This window comes from Carlito syrichta, unplaced genomic scaffold, assembly GCF_000164805.1.
Source record: "Carlito syrichta isolate Samal-C Ts95f unplaced genomic scaffold, Tarsius_syrichta-2.0.1 Scaffold306628, whole genome shotgun sequence".
Classification (NCBI taxonomy): Eukaryota; Metazoa; Chordata; class Mammalia; order Primates; family Tarsiidae; genus Carlito; species Carlito syrichta.
In genome coordinates, this window is record NW_007250724.1 from 368198 (window position 1) to 383896 (window position 15699).

A 15699-nucleotide genomic window follows, 5' to 3' on the forward strand; every position below is an offset into this window, starting at 1 on the left:
AGCTGCCAGGGCAGTGACTCAAGACTTCCAGCACTTTGGGAGGCCAAGGTAGGATTGCTTGAGTCCAGGAGTTCGAGACCAACCTGGGCAATGTAGTGAGACCTCAACTCTACAAAAAAAGACTTTTAAAAAATTAGCCAGGCATATTGGCGTACTACGTAGTCTGTAGTCCCAGCTTCTCAGGAGGCTGAGGCGGATCGCCTGAGCAAAGGAAGTTGAGGCTATGATAAGACATGATCATGTGCCTCTGCAACTCTAGCCTGTATAAAAGAGTGAGACTCCGACTCAAATGCACTTTTCAAGGTCTAAAGACCTTGCTGATGCTTCCAGTCTCTAATTTTGCCTAACAAGTGACTTAGCTGCTTTCTGACAACAAAGACATACAATCACATCATATGGCAAGCAAAATAAGGAAAACTGAAGGATCTATAAGCCCAAGGCTGCTGCTCTCACTAAACTGACCAGTGACTGACCTTTGTATTCAGGGGTGAACTCCTTCATTTCAGGAGGGAGGGACTCGTAAAAGCGCTGTTCCCGGGAGATGAGGGGCTTGCACACAGTGTGGTCGTCATAGCGCATCATGCTGCTGTGTCCGCCTACTTGGTGGATGAAGGGCTCCAGGAGAACTCCACGGTCTCCAGCCCGACTTGCGTTCTTGCCATACTGCCCCACTTCCATGGTTTGACAAACACACATTGCGTTGGGGGCCAGGTGCACACTGAGGGCAGAGGATGCAGCACATGGGCCACAAAAGGAGAGCTGGGTAGAAGGTCCTGGCAAGCTGAATGCCAAGGGTCAGATGCTATTCAGCTTATTATTCTGTCCTACAGAAAAGAAGAGGAGGGAATCAAAACATATGGCAAGTCTCAGTTTCCCTGGAGCTCCATGAGTGAGAGCAGATACTTTGTTGTGTTCCCTGCTATGTGTACTATCTGGCACATGAGAAGAGGTTAGTAAATGTTTGTTGAATGATGCAACTTCGGTCTTCTCCATCTACCTTTTTGTGTACATTCTCTTCCTTTTTGAGTTCTCAGATCCCTTCTAAATTCTATAAACGATTTTATTTTGAAACTACAGCATGTTACAACCACCAGGAAAGCAACAATCCCAGTGTACTTCACATTCAAAGATGAAAAGATCAGAAAAAAAACAAGGCATCAAATGTTCTGTTCAGACTCCTCATGATATCCAGTACTGGTAAAGATCTGTCCTTGATTCAAAGGAAGGGTTTTTGCCTGAGATATCAGGTACACTAGATTCCAAAATTCTCCATTGAAGGTGCAAAGGATCAAGCAGGAAAAGCCATTCCTTGCTGAGCTGCAGAATCATAAGAAAGGTTATGCTTTACCCAAAGGAATTCAGGTTTCACATTTCTTCTCTAAATCTATCACAGTCAATTTATAACCATATCTAACACCATAGAGGTTCCCTTTCCGTCTACACCAAAGGGGGGACAATAAAAAGCATTTTGTACTCAAACACCCTCCTTCCACTGTTAATTGTCTCTCAAGAAAGTTAAAACAGTTGGCAACTTTCTTAATACTGAGTATATTTTAAAATTAGGAATGTAGTAGGCAAGACTACATTTGAAAGATTAAGACCAAAAAAGGAAAAACAAAATATATGTAGAGCAGGAATATGGTCCTACCTGCAAGAGATAAACTATTAGGTTTTTGGGGGGTTTTTCTGGATCTCATAATTATGGGTAAAACGGGTTATACAAGAATACCACCGCAAAACTGTAATATGCTCTTAACCCAAGCAGCTATGATCTATTCACTGCTATCATTGAAGTAAATTATTCTCTACCCCTACTCTCCCAAACAGAATGCACTGTTTTAATGTACACATACTTTATTTAAACCTAGTTATCCAATCTCTAGTCCTCCTTCAGGACAAGGCAACTCCTTGCCCCACAGAGTTTTCCCAGAATCCATTCTCTCCAAACCTGAGTATGGTACATACTTACTTCTATGGCTCCTAAGGTACCCTGTGCCAACTCTACTGCATCAATATACCACCATACTGTCACCTATTTACTTATGTGCCATCACCACCAAACCATTCTCTCTTATCTCCATATCCAGAGTCCAAGGCAGTTCCTGACAGGCACAAAGTGCTCAAGAAAAGATTTGTTGGAATGAATTAAATAATTCCAGGCAGAACACAGTAGGTAAAAAAAACAAAACATTAAAATAAATCTCAAAGAGTAAACATTTAGGGAAAAAAGTAGGAGGGCAATTGTGAAGTGCCTTTTCTCAAGGAGGGCAGGTCAGGGTCTCTGGAGGCACCCATTGTGGCAGTAGACCTTAGTACTGTTTTTTTGTGTGTTTGTTTTTTGAGTAGGAGTCTCACTCTGTCATCCAGGCTGGAGTGCAGTGGCCAGAGTTCCTTGACCTGCTGGGCACAGGTGATCCTTCCGCCTTAGCCTTCCAAGTAGCTGGAATCACAGGTGAATGTCACCATGTCCGGCTAATTTATTTTATCTTATTTATTGTAGAGGCGAGGTCTTGCCAAGTTGCCCAGGTTGGTCTCAAACCCCTGGACTCAGACAATCCTCTCACCTCCACCTCCCAAAGTGCTGGGGTTACAGGCATGAGCCACCACGCCCGGCTAGATCTTAGTACTGTTGATCTCCTTCTGCTCTGGCCTCAGTCAGGCCAGAAGGGGTTTATCTCTGGGTCCACTTCTCTGGAACAATACTGATTGAGAAGGAGTACAAAGGTAAAGGTGACATGGTAAATACTATATCCACGATTTGTGAATCATTGTAAGTTAGACTTAATAATAAGGAAAAAAATCAGTAGCATTTCTCTACACCAGCAAAAACAATCAGAAAATGAAAACTGTTTAAATATATCCCATTCACAACAGCAACCAAAACTACAAAATACCTACAAATCTTTACAAATTATGCCACACCAATGATAAAATGCTACTGAAGGATCTAAAAGAAGACATATTCCCAGTTCAAGTAAAAGACAGATAAAAATTTTTTTTTAATTTTTTTAGTGGGGTGTCTCCAGTCTGTCATCCAGACTGGAGTGTAATGTCAAGATCATAGCTCACCACAGCCTCAAACTCCTAGATTCAAGCCTTCCTTCCACCTCAGCCTCCAGAGTAGCTGGACTATAGGTGTGTGCCACCACACCCAGCTAATTTTTTTATTTTTTTGTAGCGAGAAGGTCTCACTTTTTTGCCTAGGCTGGTTTCGAACTCCTGGGCTCAAGCAATCCTCCTGTCTTGGCCTCCCCAAGTACTGGGATTACAGGCGTAAGCCACTGCACCTAATTTTTAAAATAATAAAATAAAAGAAGATATACTCATGTGAGGGGGTACTCAACACTGAAACACAATGCAATTTCAATCAAAATCCCAAGAGAATGTTTAATGAATCTGACAAGCTGACCCTATTCATGTGGAAGAGTAAATGCCATATCTAGCTAGCTAGACAGTAATGTAAAGTGTCATTACTGTTATGTCAGAGATAACTTGCCCTCTCAACTAAGCTCTTTATGAAATTATAGCAATTAAAACATAGTACAATATCTTGCAAAGAGATCGACAAAACAGAATAGAGATCTTAGAAACAGACACATGCTGACATGGGAATGGAGTGTATGACTGAGGTGGTACTGAAATGTCCATTTAATCAACTGGAAAAAGATGATCTTATGCTATTAATGGGGACAAAATCTAAACTGGATCTAAATGGGTAAAACTACACCACTATCTCCAACAGTACTCCAAAACAAATTCCCAACATATTAAAGACCCAAATGTGCAAAATAAAACTTTAGCGTAGTCAGAAAAAAATTTAAATGCCTTCTGACATTAGATTAGGGAAAATTTCATAAATAAAACATTAAACATGCAAGCCATAATGGAAAGCACTGACAAATTAGGACATATTATTTACATTTTTAACTGTTTTTGAGATATAACTTACATACCATAAAATTCACTCACTAAATGTGCAGTGCAATGACTTTTAGTAAAGTTACACAATTGTACAACTCTCCCTCAAATCCAATTTTAAAATATTTCTGGCTGGACGTGGTGACTCATGCCTATAATCCCAGCACATGGGGAGGCCAAAGCGGGAGGACTGCTTGAAGCCAGGAGTTCAAGACCAGCCTGGGCAACGTAGCAAGGCCCTGTCTCTACAAGCAAACAAACACAAACAATTTTAAAACATTTCTATCACCCCAAAAGAATCCTCATGCCACTTGCAATACCCCTGTTCTCACCCCCAACCACATTAAACTTGTTTTTTGTATAAAAGAACCACAAGTGAAGATAAAAATCAGACTAAGAGAAGTATTTACAATGTTTATAACTAGCAAAGATATTAACAGAATATATGAAGAATTTCTATAAATTAATGTGAAATAAAACCCAGCAAAGTTTAAAAAGGCAATTCACAAAAGAGAAAGTTCAGATGGCTAATGAACATGTGAAAATATGTCCATCGTTCACAAGTAATCAGGAAAACACAAATTAAAACAAAAAATAATTTCATCCCATAAGATTGGCAAAAAATAAAAACCTAACATATCAAGCATTGGCCAGCCAGGGAGAAATGGCTCCTTTCCCTTGTTTATGGCAACCCAAAACCCAAGACATATACCTTCCACAACTCAGCACGTGCCCAAGATGATAGATTCAAGGATGTCCACTGCAATATTGTTATAAAAGAAAAATGAGAAACCACATAAATATACTTCAAGGGAAGAATGAATAAATGCATATATACATAAACTGTACAGTATTGAATAAATGATCTACATGTCCACATAAACAAATTTTAAAACCAAATTGGAAAAAGCAAGTTAAGAAGTGGCATTTCTTTAAAAAAAAAAAAAGTGGTATTTCTGAGCCGGGCACAGTGGCTCACGCCTGTAATCTCAGCACTTTGGGAAGTGGAGGCAAGAGGATTGCATGAGCCCATGGGTTCGAGACCAGCATGGGAAACTTGGCAAGACTTCATCTCTATAATAAACCAAAAAAATTAGCCAGGTGTGGTGGCGCATGCCTGTAGTTCACTTGGAAGGCTTAAGTGGAAGGATCACATGAGCCCAACAGGTCGAGGCTGCAGTGGCCATAAGCATACCACTGCACTCCAGCCTGGGTGACAGAGTGAGACTACAACTTAAGAAAAAAAGAAGTGGTATTTCTAATTCGATGCCACTGCTGTAATTTTTTAATTCATACTATATTATACATGAATTTATGAACACATATGCATAAACAAAAACAATGATATGAAATGGGGCCAGGTGAGGTGCTCATGCCTATAATACCAGTACTTTGGAAGGCTGAGGTGGGAGGATCTCTTGAAGTCAGCAGTTCAAGACCAGCCTGGGCAACAAAGGAAGACTCTGTTCACTACTAAAAAAAAAACAAAAAAAAAAAGCCCCAAAGATATGGAATGGAAGGGTATGCACCAACTTTAGAGAAGGACAGAAAAGGAGAGGACTGGTATCTAAGATAAGAATTTCAGCTCTATCTATATTTTTTAAGTTTCTTTTTTAAAAGTTTGAAGCAAATATAGTAAAATGTTAACATTTAAAAATCTGTATGTCAAATACATCAGTATTATAGTATTCTCTAAATTTACATTTCATAAAAATCAAAACTACCACAATGCTAAAAGCCTGGTGTTAATACACAGTAAATGATAGGGGAAAGAACATACTAGCAGTCATTCCAAGGTTGCATATGAATACCAACACAGTCCCCAAAAAAGGTGGGAGGAAAATATTAGAACCTTTTGATCTGTTCTCTTCACTTGACCTTCAAGCACTACGCTCTGCTCATCTTCCTGTCACTCAGTCTACTTTGCAGGTTCTTCCTCTTATTAATCTCTTAATGTTGGAGCCCTTAAGGCTTAGTCCTTAGTCTTCTTTTTTTGAACACTAGACTCAGATATCCAACGGCCTAGTCAGTCTGGGAAGTCTAAATTTAATACAGCCAAAACATTTCTCCCACTAGAAAAATCCCTCTCTACCTATAGTCTTCCCCATCCCCTACTCCAATTTTACAACTGTTCTCACCAAAAACCTAGTAGTCATTCTTGATTCCTTTCTCTCCAATCCCATGTCATGTAATCCTATTGGCTCTACCTTCAGAACATATCCAGAATTCAACAACTTCTCACAACCTCCAACATCATCATGCTGGTGTGATCCCCAACACTCTAACTTCCTAACTGGTCTCTTTGCTTCTAGGAGTTCTCAATACTGCAACCACAGCAATTCTGTTAAGAGGAGAGTCAGAGCATGGTGACTTTTCTGTTCAAAATCCTGAATGGCTCCTATCTAACTCAGAATAAAAGCCCAACTCCTTACCGTAGCCTATAAGAGTCCACAAGAGCTGGGTTCGGTTGCTCAGCCTGTAATCTCGTACCTTTGGGAGGCTGAGGTGAGTGGATTGCCTGAGCCTGCGGGTTCGAGACCTGCCTGGGCAACTTGGCGAGACCTCATCTCTACAATAAATCAAAAATTAGCTGGGTGTGGTAGCGCATGCCTGTAATTCCAGCTACTCAGAAGGCTGAGGCAGAAGGATCGCTGGAGCCCAGCAGGTCAAGGCTGCGGTGCCTGGGAGCGGCCACTGTACTCCAGTCTGGGTGACAGAGTGAGACTCCAACTCAAAAAAAAAAAAAAAGAGTCCACAAGATCTGCATTCCTCCCCATCCCCATTTTCTTTCTGATCTCATTTCCCACCTTTCTCCCCCTTGCTTATTATCCCACTCCAGGCATTACTGGTCTCCATGCTGCTCCTTGAACTTACCAGGCATATCCTCACTTTAGAGTCTTCGCACAAGTCATACCCTCTACCTAAAACACTCTTGCCCCAGAAAGTCACATGGCTGGGCTCCACCCTCTCTAGCATATCAATTGTTAAGAAGATACATCGGGCCTTCTTCAAAAGTTTTTGAACAGATGTCTCATTCTCAATGAAATCTACCCTAACCTATCTAGTTTAAATTGCAAACCCACCTGCACTCTTCACATCCTGTAATGTGCTCTACTTTTTCTTTTTTCTTTTGAGTTGGGGTCTCATTCTGTCACCCAGGCTGGAGTGCAGTGACACCATCAGAGCTCATGCAGCCTCAACCTCCTAGACTCAGGCGATCCTTCCACCTTAGCCTTCCAAGTAGCTGAGACTATAGGTGTGTGCCACCATGTCCTGCTAATTTTTTTATTTTTTGTAGAAACAAGGTCTTGCTATGTTGTCCAGACTGGTCTCAAACTCCGGGGCTCAAGCAATCCTCCCACCTCAGCCTCCCAAAGTGCTGGGATTACAGTATGAACCAATATGCCCAGTCTTATTTTTTCTTTTTTTCATGGTGCTTATCCCCTTTTGACATATTGTATACTTTACTTACTGATGATGTCCGATGTTTATGTATTATTATGATGTTAGCACCATGAAGGTATCTTAAGTGCTCAGAGTAGTGCCTGACACATGGCAGTCACACAATAAGTATAGCTGAATAAATGAATATATGAATATTTATGATGCACACAGCAGAAATATACAGTTAGATAAGTATGTAACATATTAAAAAATGCTTACAAAGGGACAAGTTCTTTTTGTTTTAAATGTTAGGACTGTAAACCAAAAAAGTTAACAAACTTCTAATCTAGATCTACCAAAACCAGAACAAAGAGGTAAAAGGGCTTTACAAAGAACAAAATATGTTGACCACATGACAGAATTCCCAATCAGCAAATAAAGAAAACATAAAATTCTATGTTTTGACTCTAAAAAGATTTCATATATGAAAGAAAAAAACAATTTTAAAATCACCTAGATAAGAACAGCAAAAATAACAACAGAAACCAAAACAAAATACGGAAGGAATAAGAAGACATCCTATAAGGAAGATTAGATCACTTTTTAAATCAATGACACAAACTAGAAACAAAGTGAGATTTAAAAAAAAAAAAAAATCAGGCAAACACACAAATAATCTCAACAGTAAAAGATGAACCAGATTAAAAAACGTGCTAAACCAAATTTAGGACACACAATATAAGCAGTACTTTTTTGTCTGTTTTAATGCAACAGCACAGCAAGCCCAGAAAGTAACAATGAATAAAAAACCCTGGAAAAAAAAGAGAAATTGCAATCAGATGACTGTGAACAAGGTCAGGACTATTTTAAGAACTAGGAAGGTACTGTTTCCACAGCAATTGCAAGACAATATCTGATCACCAGATTCTTTAGTTGGGCAGGCGTAGACACACACTAAAAATGCAGATCATCAAGCTTGCACTCTAAGAAGCTTAGTTAAAATTCCAAATTATACAGCCAACATATTTTTACACCTGAAATTAGCTACTTGGGTTTGACATGCAATCTTTTCACAAAGCAAACTAAAGCACCCTTGATGCCTTAACATTTCACAGGTATAAATAAACTTTCTCCCAAACTAAAAATGGGTTTATAAATCTAGTATTTCTCAAGGAGGCTCACATCTGTAATCCTAGAAAGGCAGGGTAGCTAGTGCAGGTTAGATGGACAAATTTCTTGTAGGCAGGTTTAATAAGTGTCCAGACATCCTGTGGCATGCTAAACAGTCCTGTAGGCTGGAATGTAAATTTAATGTGGACTCCCAGTCCACCTTCCCCCTCAGCTAGCTAAAGGAAAACTCCATCAAGGTGGTTCCTGGACTGAGAATCAAAAAGCCGTACATGTGATAATAAGACCCCTTTTATTTAGCACACAAACTTGTGAACTGAAAAAGTCCGATAAGTTTCCCTGGAAAAGACCACCCATTTCTTCCATCAGAGGCATCTCTCCAGGTTGACAGTTACCTGAGCTCCACCCTCTCTAGCATATCAATTGTTATGAAGGTATATAGGGCTATTGTAAAAAGTAAAAAGCGCAGTTTTCTTTCACCCATGCCAACTCTGGCAAGTCTAACTTTATCACCTTCTTTCTCTAATAAGCTTTGTTTTAAAACTTTGCTGATCACTCTAAAATTCATTTTAGTGGTGAGTCAAAGAATCCACAAGTTTTGCACAGCACCCCACCTGGCATCACCAGCAATTTGGGAGACCAAAGCGAGAGGATTGCTTGAGCTCAGGAGTTCAAGACCAGCATAGGCAAAACAGCAAGACCTCGTCACTACAAAAAAAAAAAAATCAAAAAATTAGCTGGGCGTGGCGGTATGCAGAGGTTGAGGCAGAAGGATCATCTGAGCCCAGGCTGTGGTAAGCTGTCATCATGCAACTCTACTCCAACCTGGGCGACAGAGTGAGACCCCACCTCAAACAAAAAAATTATAAAAGTTGTTATTATTATTTTTTTTTTAGTCAGAGTCTCAATCTGTTACCCAGCCTGGAGTGCAGTGGCACACTGCTCATGGCCACTGCAGCCTCGACCTAATGGTCTCAGGCAATCCTTCCACCTCAACCTTCCAGGTAGCTGGAACCACAGCATGTGCCACCACACCCGGCTAATTTTTTTATTTATTGTAGAGATGAGGTTTTGCTATGTTGCTCAGGCTGGTCTTGATCCCTTGAACTCAGACAATCCTCTCACCTTCGCCCCAAAGTACTGGGATTACAGGCTTGAGCCACCATGCCCAGCTATGTTGTTTTTTAAATTAAAGTTAAATTTGGTAAGTCAGGAATGATAAGTAAAATTCTGGGAATAATAATTTTGGTTTTGGCAAATGTATTTTTTATTTTTTACTGTCTGATACAATTCAAGGGAAAAATAACAAAATTACTTGAACTGAAAAGAACACAAGCCTGTAATCCCAGCACTTTGGGAGGCTGAGGTGAGAGGACTGCCTGAGCCCGGGGATTTGAGTCCAGCCTGGGCAACATGGCAAGACCTCGTCTCTACAATAAATCAAAAAATTAGCCAGGCGTTTGTGGTGTGCACCTATAGTTCCAGCTACTTACAAGGCTGAAGCAGAAGGATCACCTGAGACCAGCAAGTCAAAGGTATGGTGGCCCTGAGCGTGCCATTGCACTCCAGCCTGGGTAAGAGAGTGAGAATCTGATTCAAAACAAACAAAACAAAAAAAAAGAAAGAAAGAAAAGCACACAATGCACTGATAAGTCACTCTAACAAAAAGCACAACACAGCTGGGCTCGGTGGCTCAGCCTGTAATCCTGCGCCTTTGGGAGGCTGAGGTGAGTGGATTGCCGGAGGCTGAGGTGAGTGGATTGCTTGAGCCTGTGGGTTCAAGACCCACCTGGGCAACTTGGTGAGACCTCATCTCTACAATAAATCAACAAATCAGTTGGGCGTGGTAGCGCATGCCTGTAATTCCGGCTACTAAGAAGGCCGAAGCGGAAGGATCGCCGGAGCCCAGCAGGTCGAGGCTGCGGTGGCCGGGAGCAGCCACTGCACTCCAGTCTGGGTGACAGAGTGAGACTCCAACTCAAAAAAAAAATTAAAAAAAAGCATAACACATAAAACTTGGGCTACACAGCTCTGAATTTTATGAAAACTAATTTCTAATTAAGTTCAGAAATAAGAAAGTATTGATATGGACTTTGACAGGGAAAGATATCAATACACCTTCAAAAACCATGGAAAAATTTTCTACAGCAGAAAACTAACATGAAAGCATGTCTGTTCTCTGAAGTTTATAACCAAAGGAACCTAATGCTTTCTTAACTCAGAGGCTGGTGACCATTGCATCAACATCCACAAGCTGAAGTGGCTTTCAGGGGACTTAAGAGGGCAGTACTTGTGTACTTGCCTATATAAAATTAATATTGGGCCAGACGCAGTGGCTAACACTTGTAATCCCAGCACTTTGGGAGACCGAGGTGGAAGGATTGCTTGAACCCAGGAAAATTCAAGACCAGCCTGGGCAACATAGTAAGACCTCACCTCTACAAAAAAATTAGCCAGGCATAGTGGTGCACCCCTATAGTCCTAGCTACTTGGGAGACTAAAGCAAAAGGATCGCCTGAACTCAGGAGGTCAAGGCTGCAGTGAGCCACAAACATGTGACTGCACTCCAGGCTGGGTGACAGAGTAAGACCCTGACTCAAAGAAAAACAAAAACTTAATACTGAGCCATGGAGTAAAAGCTGTAGATGAGACTCAAGCCCTGAAAAGCTGCAACTATGATTAGAAGTTAACAAATCTGTTGTTTCTAAGTTTGCTTTAATTCCAACAGAGGACATCTTCATCTCCTGACCCTTGAGGAGTGGGGGAAGCCACCCTGCAAGGCTGATAAATATACTCTCTCTAATTCTGGCCCTAAAACTGCTTGAGGACAAAAGCAGCAATTGGAGGACAGAAGTGGCTTCAATCTCCAGGGAAACCACCTCCCTCCACACCTTCCCCCTAAGCTACCTCCATAATGGCTCACAAACCAGGGAGTAGTAACTGATGGTCACAGAACACAGAACTTCCTTTATAGATGCATCAACTGTAAAATCAAATAGTATTTTTCAGACTCTGATGGACCCAAAGCCCCACCTAGGCCAGAGCACCAAGAAGTCTGCACCAGTCTGTGATGCCTCCTTCCAGCAACTGGCTCTGCTGGGCATGGTGGCTCATGGCTGTAATCCCAGCATTTAGAGAGATGGAGGCAAGAGGATTGCTTGAGTCCAGGGGTTCAAGACCAGCCTGGGCAACTTGGCGAGCCCTCATCTCTACAATAAATCAAAAATTAGCCAGGTGTGATGGCATGTGACTGCAGTTCCAGCTACTTGGGAGGCTGAGGAGGAAGGATCGCCCGAGTCCAGCAGGTCAAGACTGCAGTAGCAGTGAATGTGCCACTGCACTCCAGCCTGGGAAACCAACTCAAAAACAAAATAAATAAACTGGCTCTGCAACAAGAAGAAAATTTCAATATCCCACCACCACCCTCCCATCACATCATCAACCAATCAGCAGCCCCTATTCATCTGCCTACCAAGTTCCCTTTAAAAACTCTATCCTCTGAATTTTCAGGGAGGCGGATTTGAGTAATTTCTCCTATCCTCCTTCTAAGCTGCTTTGTGATATTCATCTATCACTCTAACTGTAATGGCTGTGTCTGTTTTGGTGTTTCTGAGTAGCGGACATACGAACCCAATCAGGCTGTAAGACTTGTTTTTATTTTTCCCTTCTTTGGGAGCCAGATTTTAAAGAAATCTTTATCATGTCACTGGCTAGCGACTGAAACAATGGAACAGAAACTTCAGTGTCCATATATAACAAAGAATACACATTTTCAAAATTAGTTTGGAAAAATCACAAATGGAAGACTCCAGCACTCAATAAGCAAAAACCAGCAATCCCTGAGGAGTGAAAGTACTAGATTTCTACATACAAAGAAACAGTAAAGTATTATTATCCATTCACAGAAAAAAAGAGAATCTGACCCCTCTCCCATAAAAGTCTTTAAGCAAGCGCAGATATTGGAATTGTTACCCAAAGATGCTAAATCAACTGCCTTAAATATGTTCAGTGAGCTACAGGAAATCATAGACAAATGAAAATCACAAAAATGATGAACAAAAAGAGTGAGGGTATCAATAAAGACACAGAAATTACCACAAAAGGAGACTGGTATGGTGGCTCATGCCTATAATCCTAGTACTCTAGGAGGTAGAGGCAGGAGGATTGCTTAAGCTCAGAAGTTTGACACCAGCCTGGGCAACATAGTGAGACCTCATCTCTACAAAAAAAAAAAAAAATCAAAAAAATTAGCCAGGCATGGTGGAATGCGCCTGTTGTCCCAGCTACTCTGGAAGGGTCAGGCGGGAGAATCACCTGAACCCAGGAGGTTATGGCTGCAGTGAGCTGGGATGGTGACAATACACTTCAGCCTGGGCCACAGAAGTGAGCCCCTGACTCAAAACAAAGAAATTACCACAAAAGGAACCAAACAAATTCTGGAGTTAAAAAGTACAATAGCTGAAATGAAAAACTAACCTAGAGGGGTTCAACAGCAGACCTGAACAGGCAATAGAAAAGATCAGTAGCTGGGCGCAGTGGCACAAGTCTGTAATCCCAGCATTTTGGGAGGCATAGGCGAGGAGATTGCCTGAGCTCAGGAGTTTGAGACTAGCCCAAGCAACATGGCGAGACTCTGTCTCTACAATAAATAAAAAAAAAATCAGCCAGGCATAGTGGCACATGCCTATAGTTCCAGCTACTTGGAAGGCTGAGGCAGAAGGATCGCCTAAGCCCAGCAGGTCAAGACTGCGGTGGCTGTGAGTGTGCCACTGCACTCCAGCCTGGGTGACAGAGTGAGACTCCAACTCAGAAAAAAGGATCAGCAAACCTGAAGATAAGAAAATTTAAATTATTCAGACCAGGAATGATGGCTCATGTCTGTAATCCCAGCCCAGAAGTTCAAGACCAGCCTAGGTAACATAGCAAAACCTCATCTCTACAAACAATCAGAAAATTAGCCAAGCATGGTGGCACGCACCTGTAATCCCAGTCACGCAGGAGGCTGAGTCAGGAGGATTGCCTGAGCCCAGGAGGTTGAGGCTGTGATCATGCCACTGCTTTCCAGCCTAGATGACAGAATGAGATGTTGACTCAAAAAAGAAAGAAAGAAAGAAAATTTTAAATTATTCAATCAGAGAAGCGAAAAGAATAAGGAAAAATTAATCTGAAGAGGGACACCATCAAACATACTAACATACAAATTATAATAAGAATTTCAGCTGGGCTCGGTGGCTCAGCCTGCAATCCCAGCACTGTGGGAGGCCGAGGCGAGTGGATTGCCTGAGCCAGCGTGTTTGAGACCCACCTAGGCAACTTGGCGAGACCTCATCTCTACAATAAATCAAAAACTAGCCGGGTGTGGTAGCGCGTGCCTGTAGTTCCAGCTACCTGGAAGGCTGAGGCGGAAGGATCGCTGGAGCCCAGTGGGTTGAGGCTGTGGTGGCCGGGAGTGTGCCACTGCACTCCAGTCTGGGCAACACTGTGAGACTCCAACTCAAAAAAAAAAAAAGAAGAAGAATTTCAGAAGAAAAGAGGAAAAAAGAGCTGGAAAAATACTTAAAAAAATAATGGATAAGCCGGGTTCGGTGGCTCAGCCTGTAATCCTGCACTTTGGGAGGCTTAGGTGAGTGGATTGCCTGAGCCCGTGGGTTCGAGACCCGCCTGGGCAACTTGACGAGACCTCATTTCTACAATAAATCAAAAAAAAAAAAAAAAATTAGCCGGGCGTGGCAGTGCACACCTGTGGTTCCAGATACTTGGAAGGCTGAGACGGAAGGATCGCCAGAGCCCAGCAAGTAGAGACTGCAGTGGCCAGGAGCGTGCCACTGCACTCCAGTCTGGGCGACGGAGTGAGACTCCAACTCAATAATGGATAAAAATTTTCCAAACCTGAGGAAAGACACAATTATATAGTTGATTCCTGAATAACTATGGGTTTGGACTAGGGTTCACTTATATGCAGATTTTACTCTACCTCTGCTACCATTGAGACAGCAAGACCAATCAATCAAGCCCTCCTCTTCAGCCTAGTGAAGACAACGAGGATGAAGATGATAATCTACTTAATGAATAGTAAATATATTTTCTCTTCCATATGATTGTAAGAACATTTTCTCTAGCTTCCTTTGTTATAAGAATACTAAAACATATACCATACATAGCATGTGTTACTGACAGTTTATCAGTGAGGCTTCTGGTCAACATAGCCCATTAGTAGTTTTGAGGGAGTCAAAGTTATATGCAGGCTGGATGCAGTGGATCACGCCTATAATGCCAGCACTTTAGGAGGCCAATGAGAGAGGATCACTTGAAGCCAGGAGTTCAAGATCAGGCTGGGCAACATAGTGAGACACTGTCTCTATTAAAAAAAAAAAGTGTTGGTGGGCTCGGTGTCTCAGCCCGTAATCCCAGCACTTTGGGAGGCCAACGCGAGTAGACTGCCTGAGCCCGCAGGTTTCAGACCAGCCCAGGCAACTTGGCAAGACTTCGTCGCTACAATAAAAAAAAAAAAAAATTAGTCAGGCGTGGTAACACATGCCTGTAGTTCCAGTTACTTGGAAGGCTGAGGTGGAAGGATCGCTGGAGCCCAGCAGGTGGAAGCTGGGGTGGACATGTGGAAGCAGGTGGAAGCTGGGGTGGACCACTGCACTCCAGCCTGGTGACAGAGTGAAACTCCAACTCAAATTTGAGTTGGGGTCTCACTCTGTCACCCAGGCTGAAATGTGATGACACAACCATGGCTCACTGCAGTCTTAAACTCCTGGGCTGCGATCCTCCCACCCCACCCTCCCAAATAGCTGGGACTATGGGTATGTGCCACCACACCCAGCTAACTTTTAAATTTTTTTATAGAGATATTGTTTCGCCATGTTGTCTCGGCTAGTGTCAAACTCCTAGGCTCAAGTAATCCTCCCACCTCGGCCTCCCGAAGTTCTGGGATTACAGGATTGAACCACCACATCCAGCCCAAAATTTTAAAAAATTAGTCAGGCATTGTGGCATATGACTGTAGTTCTAACTACTTGGGAGGCTGAGGCAGGAGGATTGCTTGAGTCCAGGAGTTTAAGGTTGCAGTGAGCTATAATCATGGCACTGTACTCCAGCCTGGGAGACAGAGTGAGATCCTGTCACAAAAGAGAAAAAAAAAGTATACAAGAATTTTTTTACTGTGTGGCAATTAGTTCCCCAGCCCCAACATTGTTCAAGGGTCAATGTACACATCCAAGAATACCAATGAACCCACAGAAGACACATTATTTTTTTTTTTTT

The 15699-nt window shown here is 42.1% G+C and overlaps 1 protein-coding gene across 4 annotated transcripts in view; it reads right to left on the minus strand.

The window, feature by feature from the left end:
• The window catches only part of IP6K1 (inositol hexakisphosphate kinase 1), a 74707-nt gene that overhangs the window by 22190 nt on the left and 36818 nt on the right, over positions 1-15699 (minus strand). The window contains exons 1-2 of one of the 4 annotated variants that reach the window (XM_008063174.2): positions 13409-13447; positions 474-824 (exon numbers count right to left, since the gene is read on the minus strand). The exons of 2 other annotated variants lie outside the window; for them this stretch is intronic. In XM_008063174.2, coding sequence (XP_008061365.1) covers positions 474-696 — 223 coding nt within the window. In that variant the 5' untranslated portion in view covers positions 697-824; positions 13409-13447. Of the gene's footprint in view, positions 1-473; positions 825-13408; positions 13448-15699 lie in introns of those variants that run through there. One more of the 4 variants, XM_008063173.1, reaches the window with a different exon arrangement.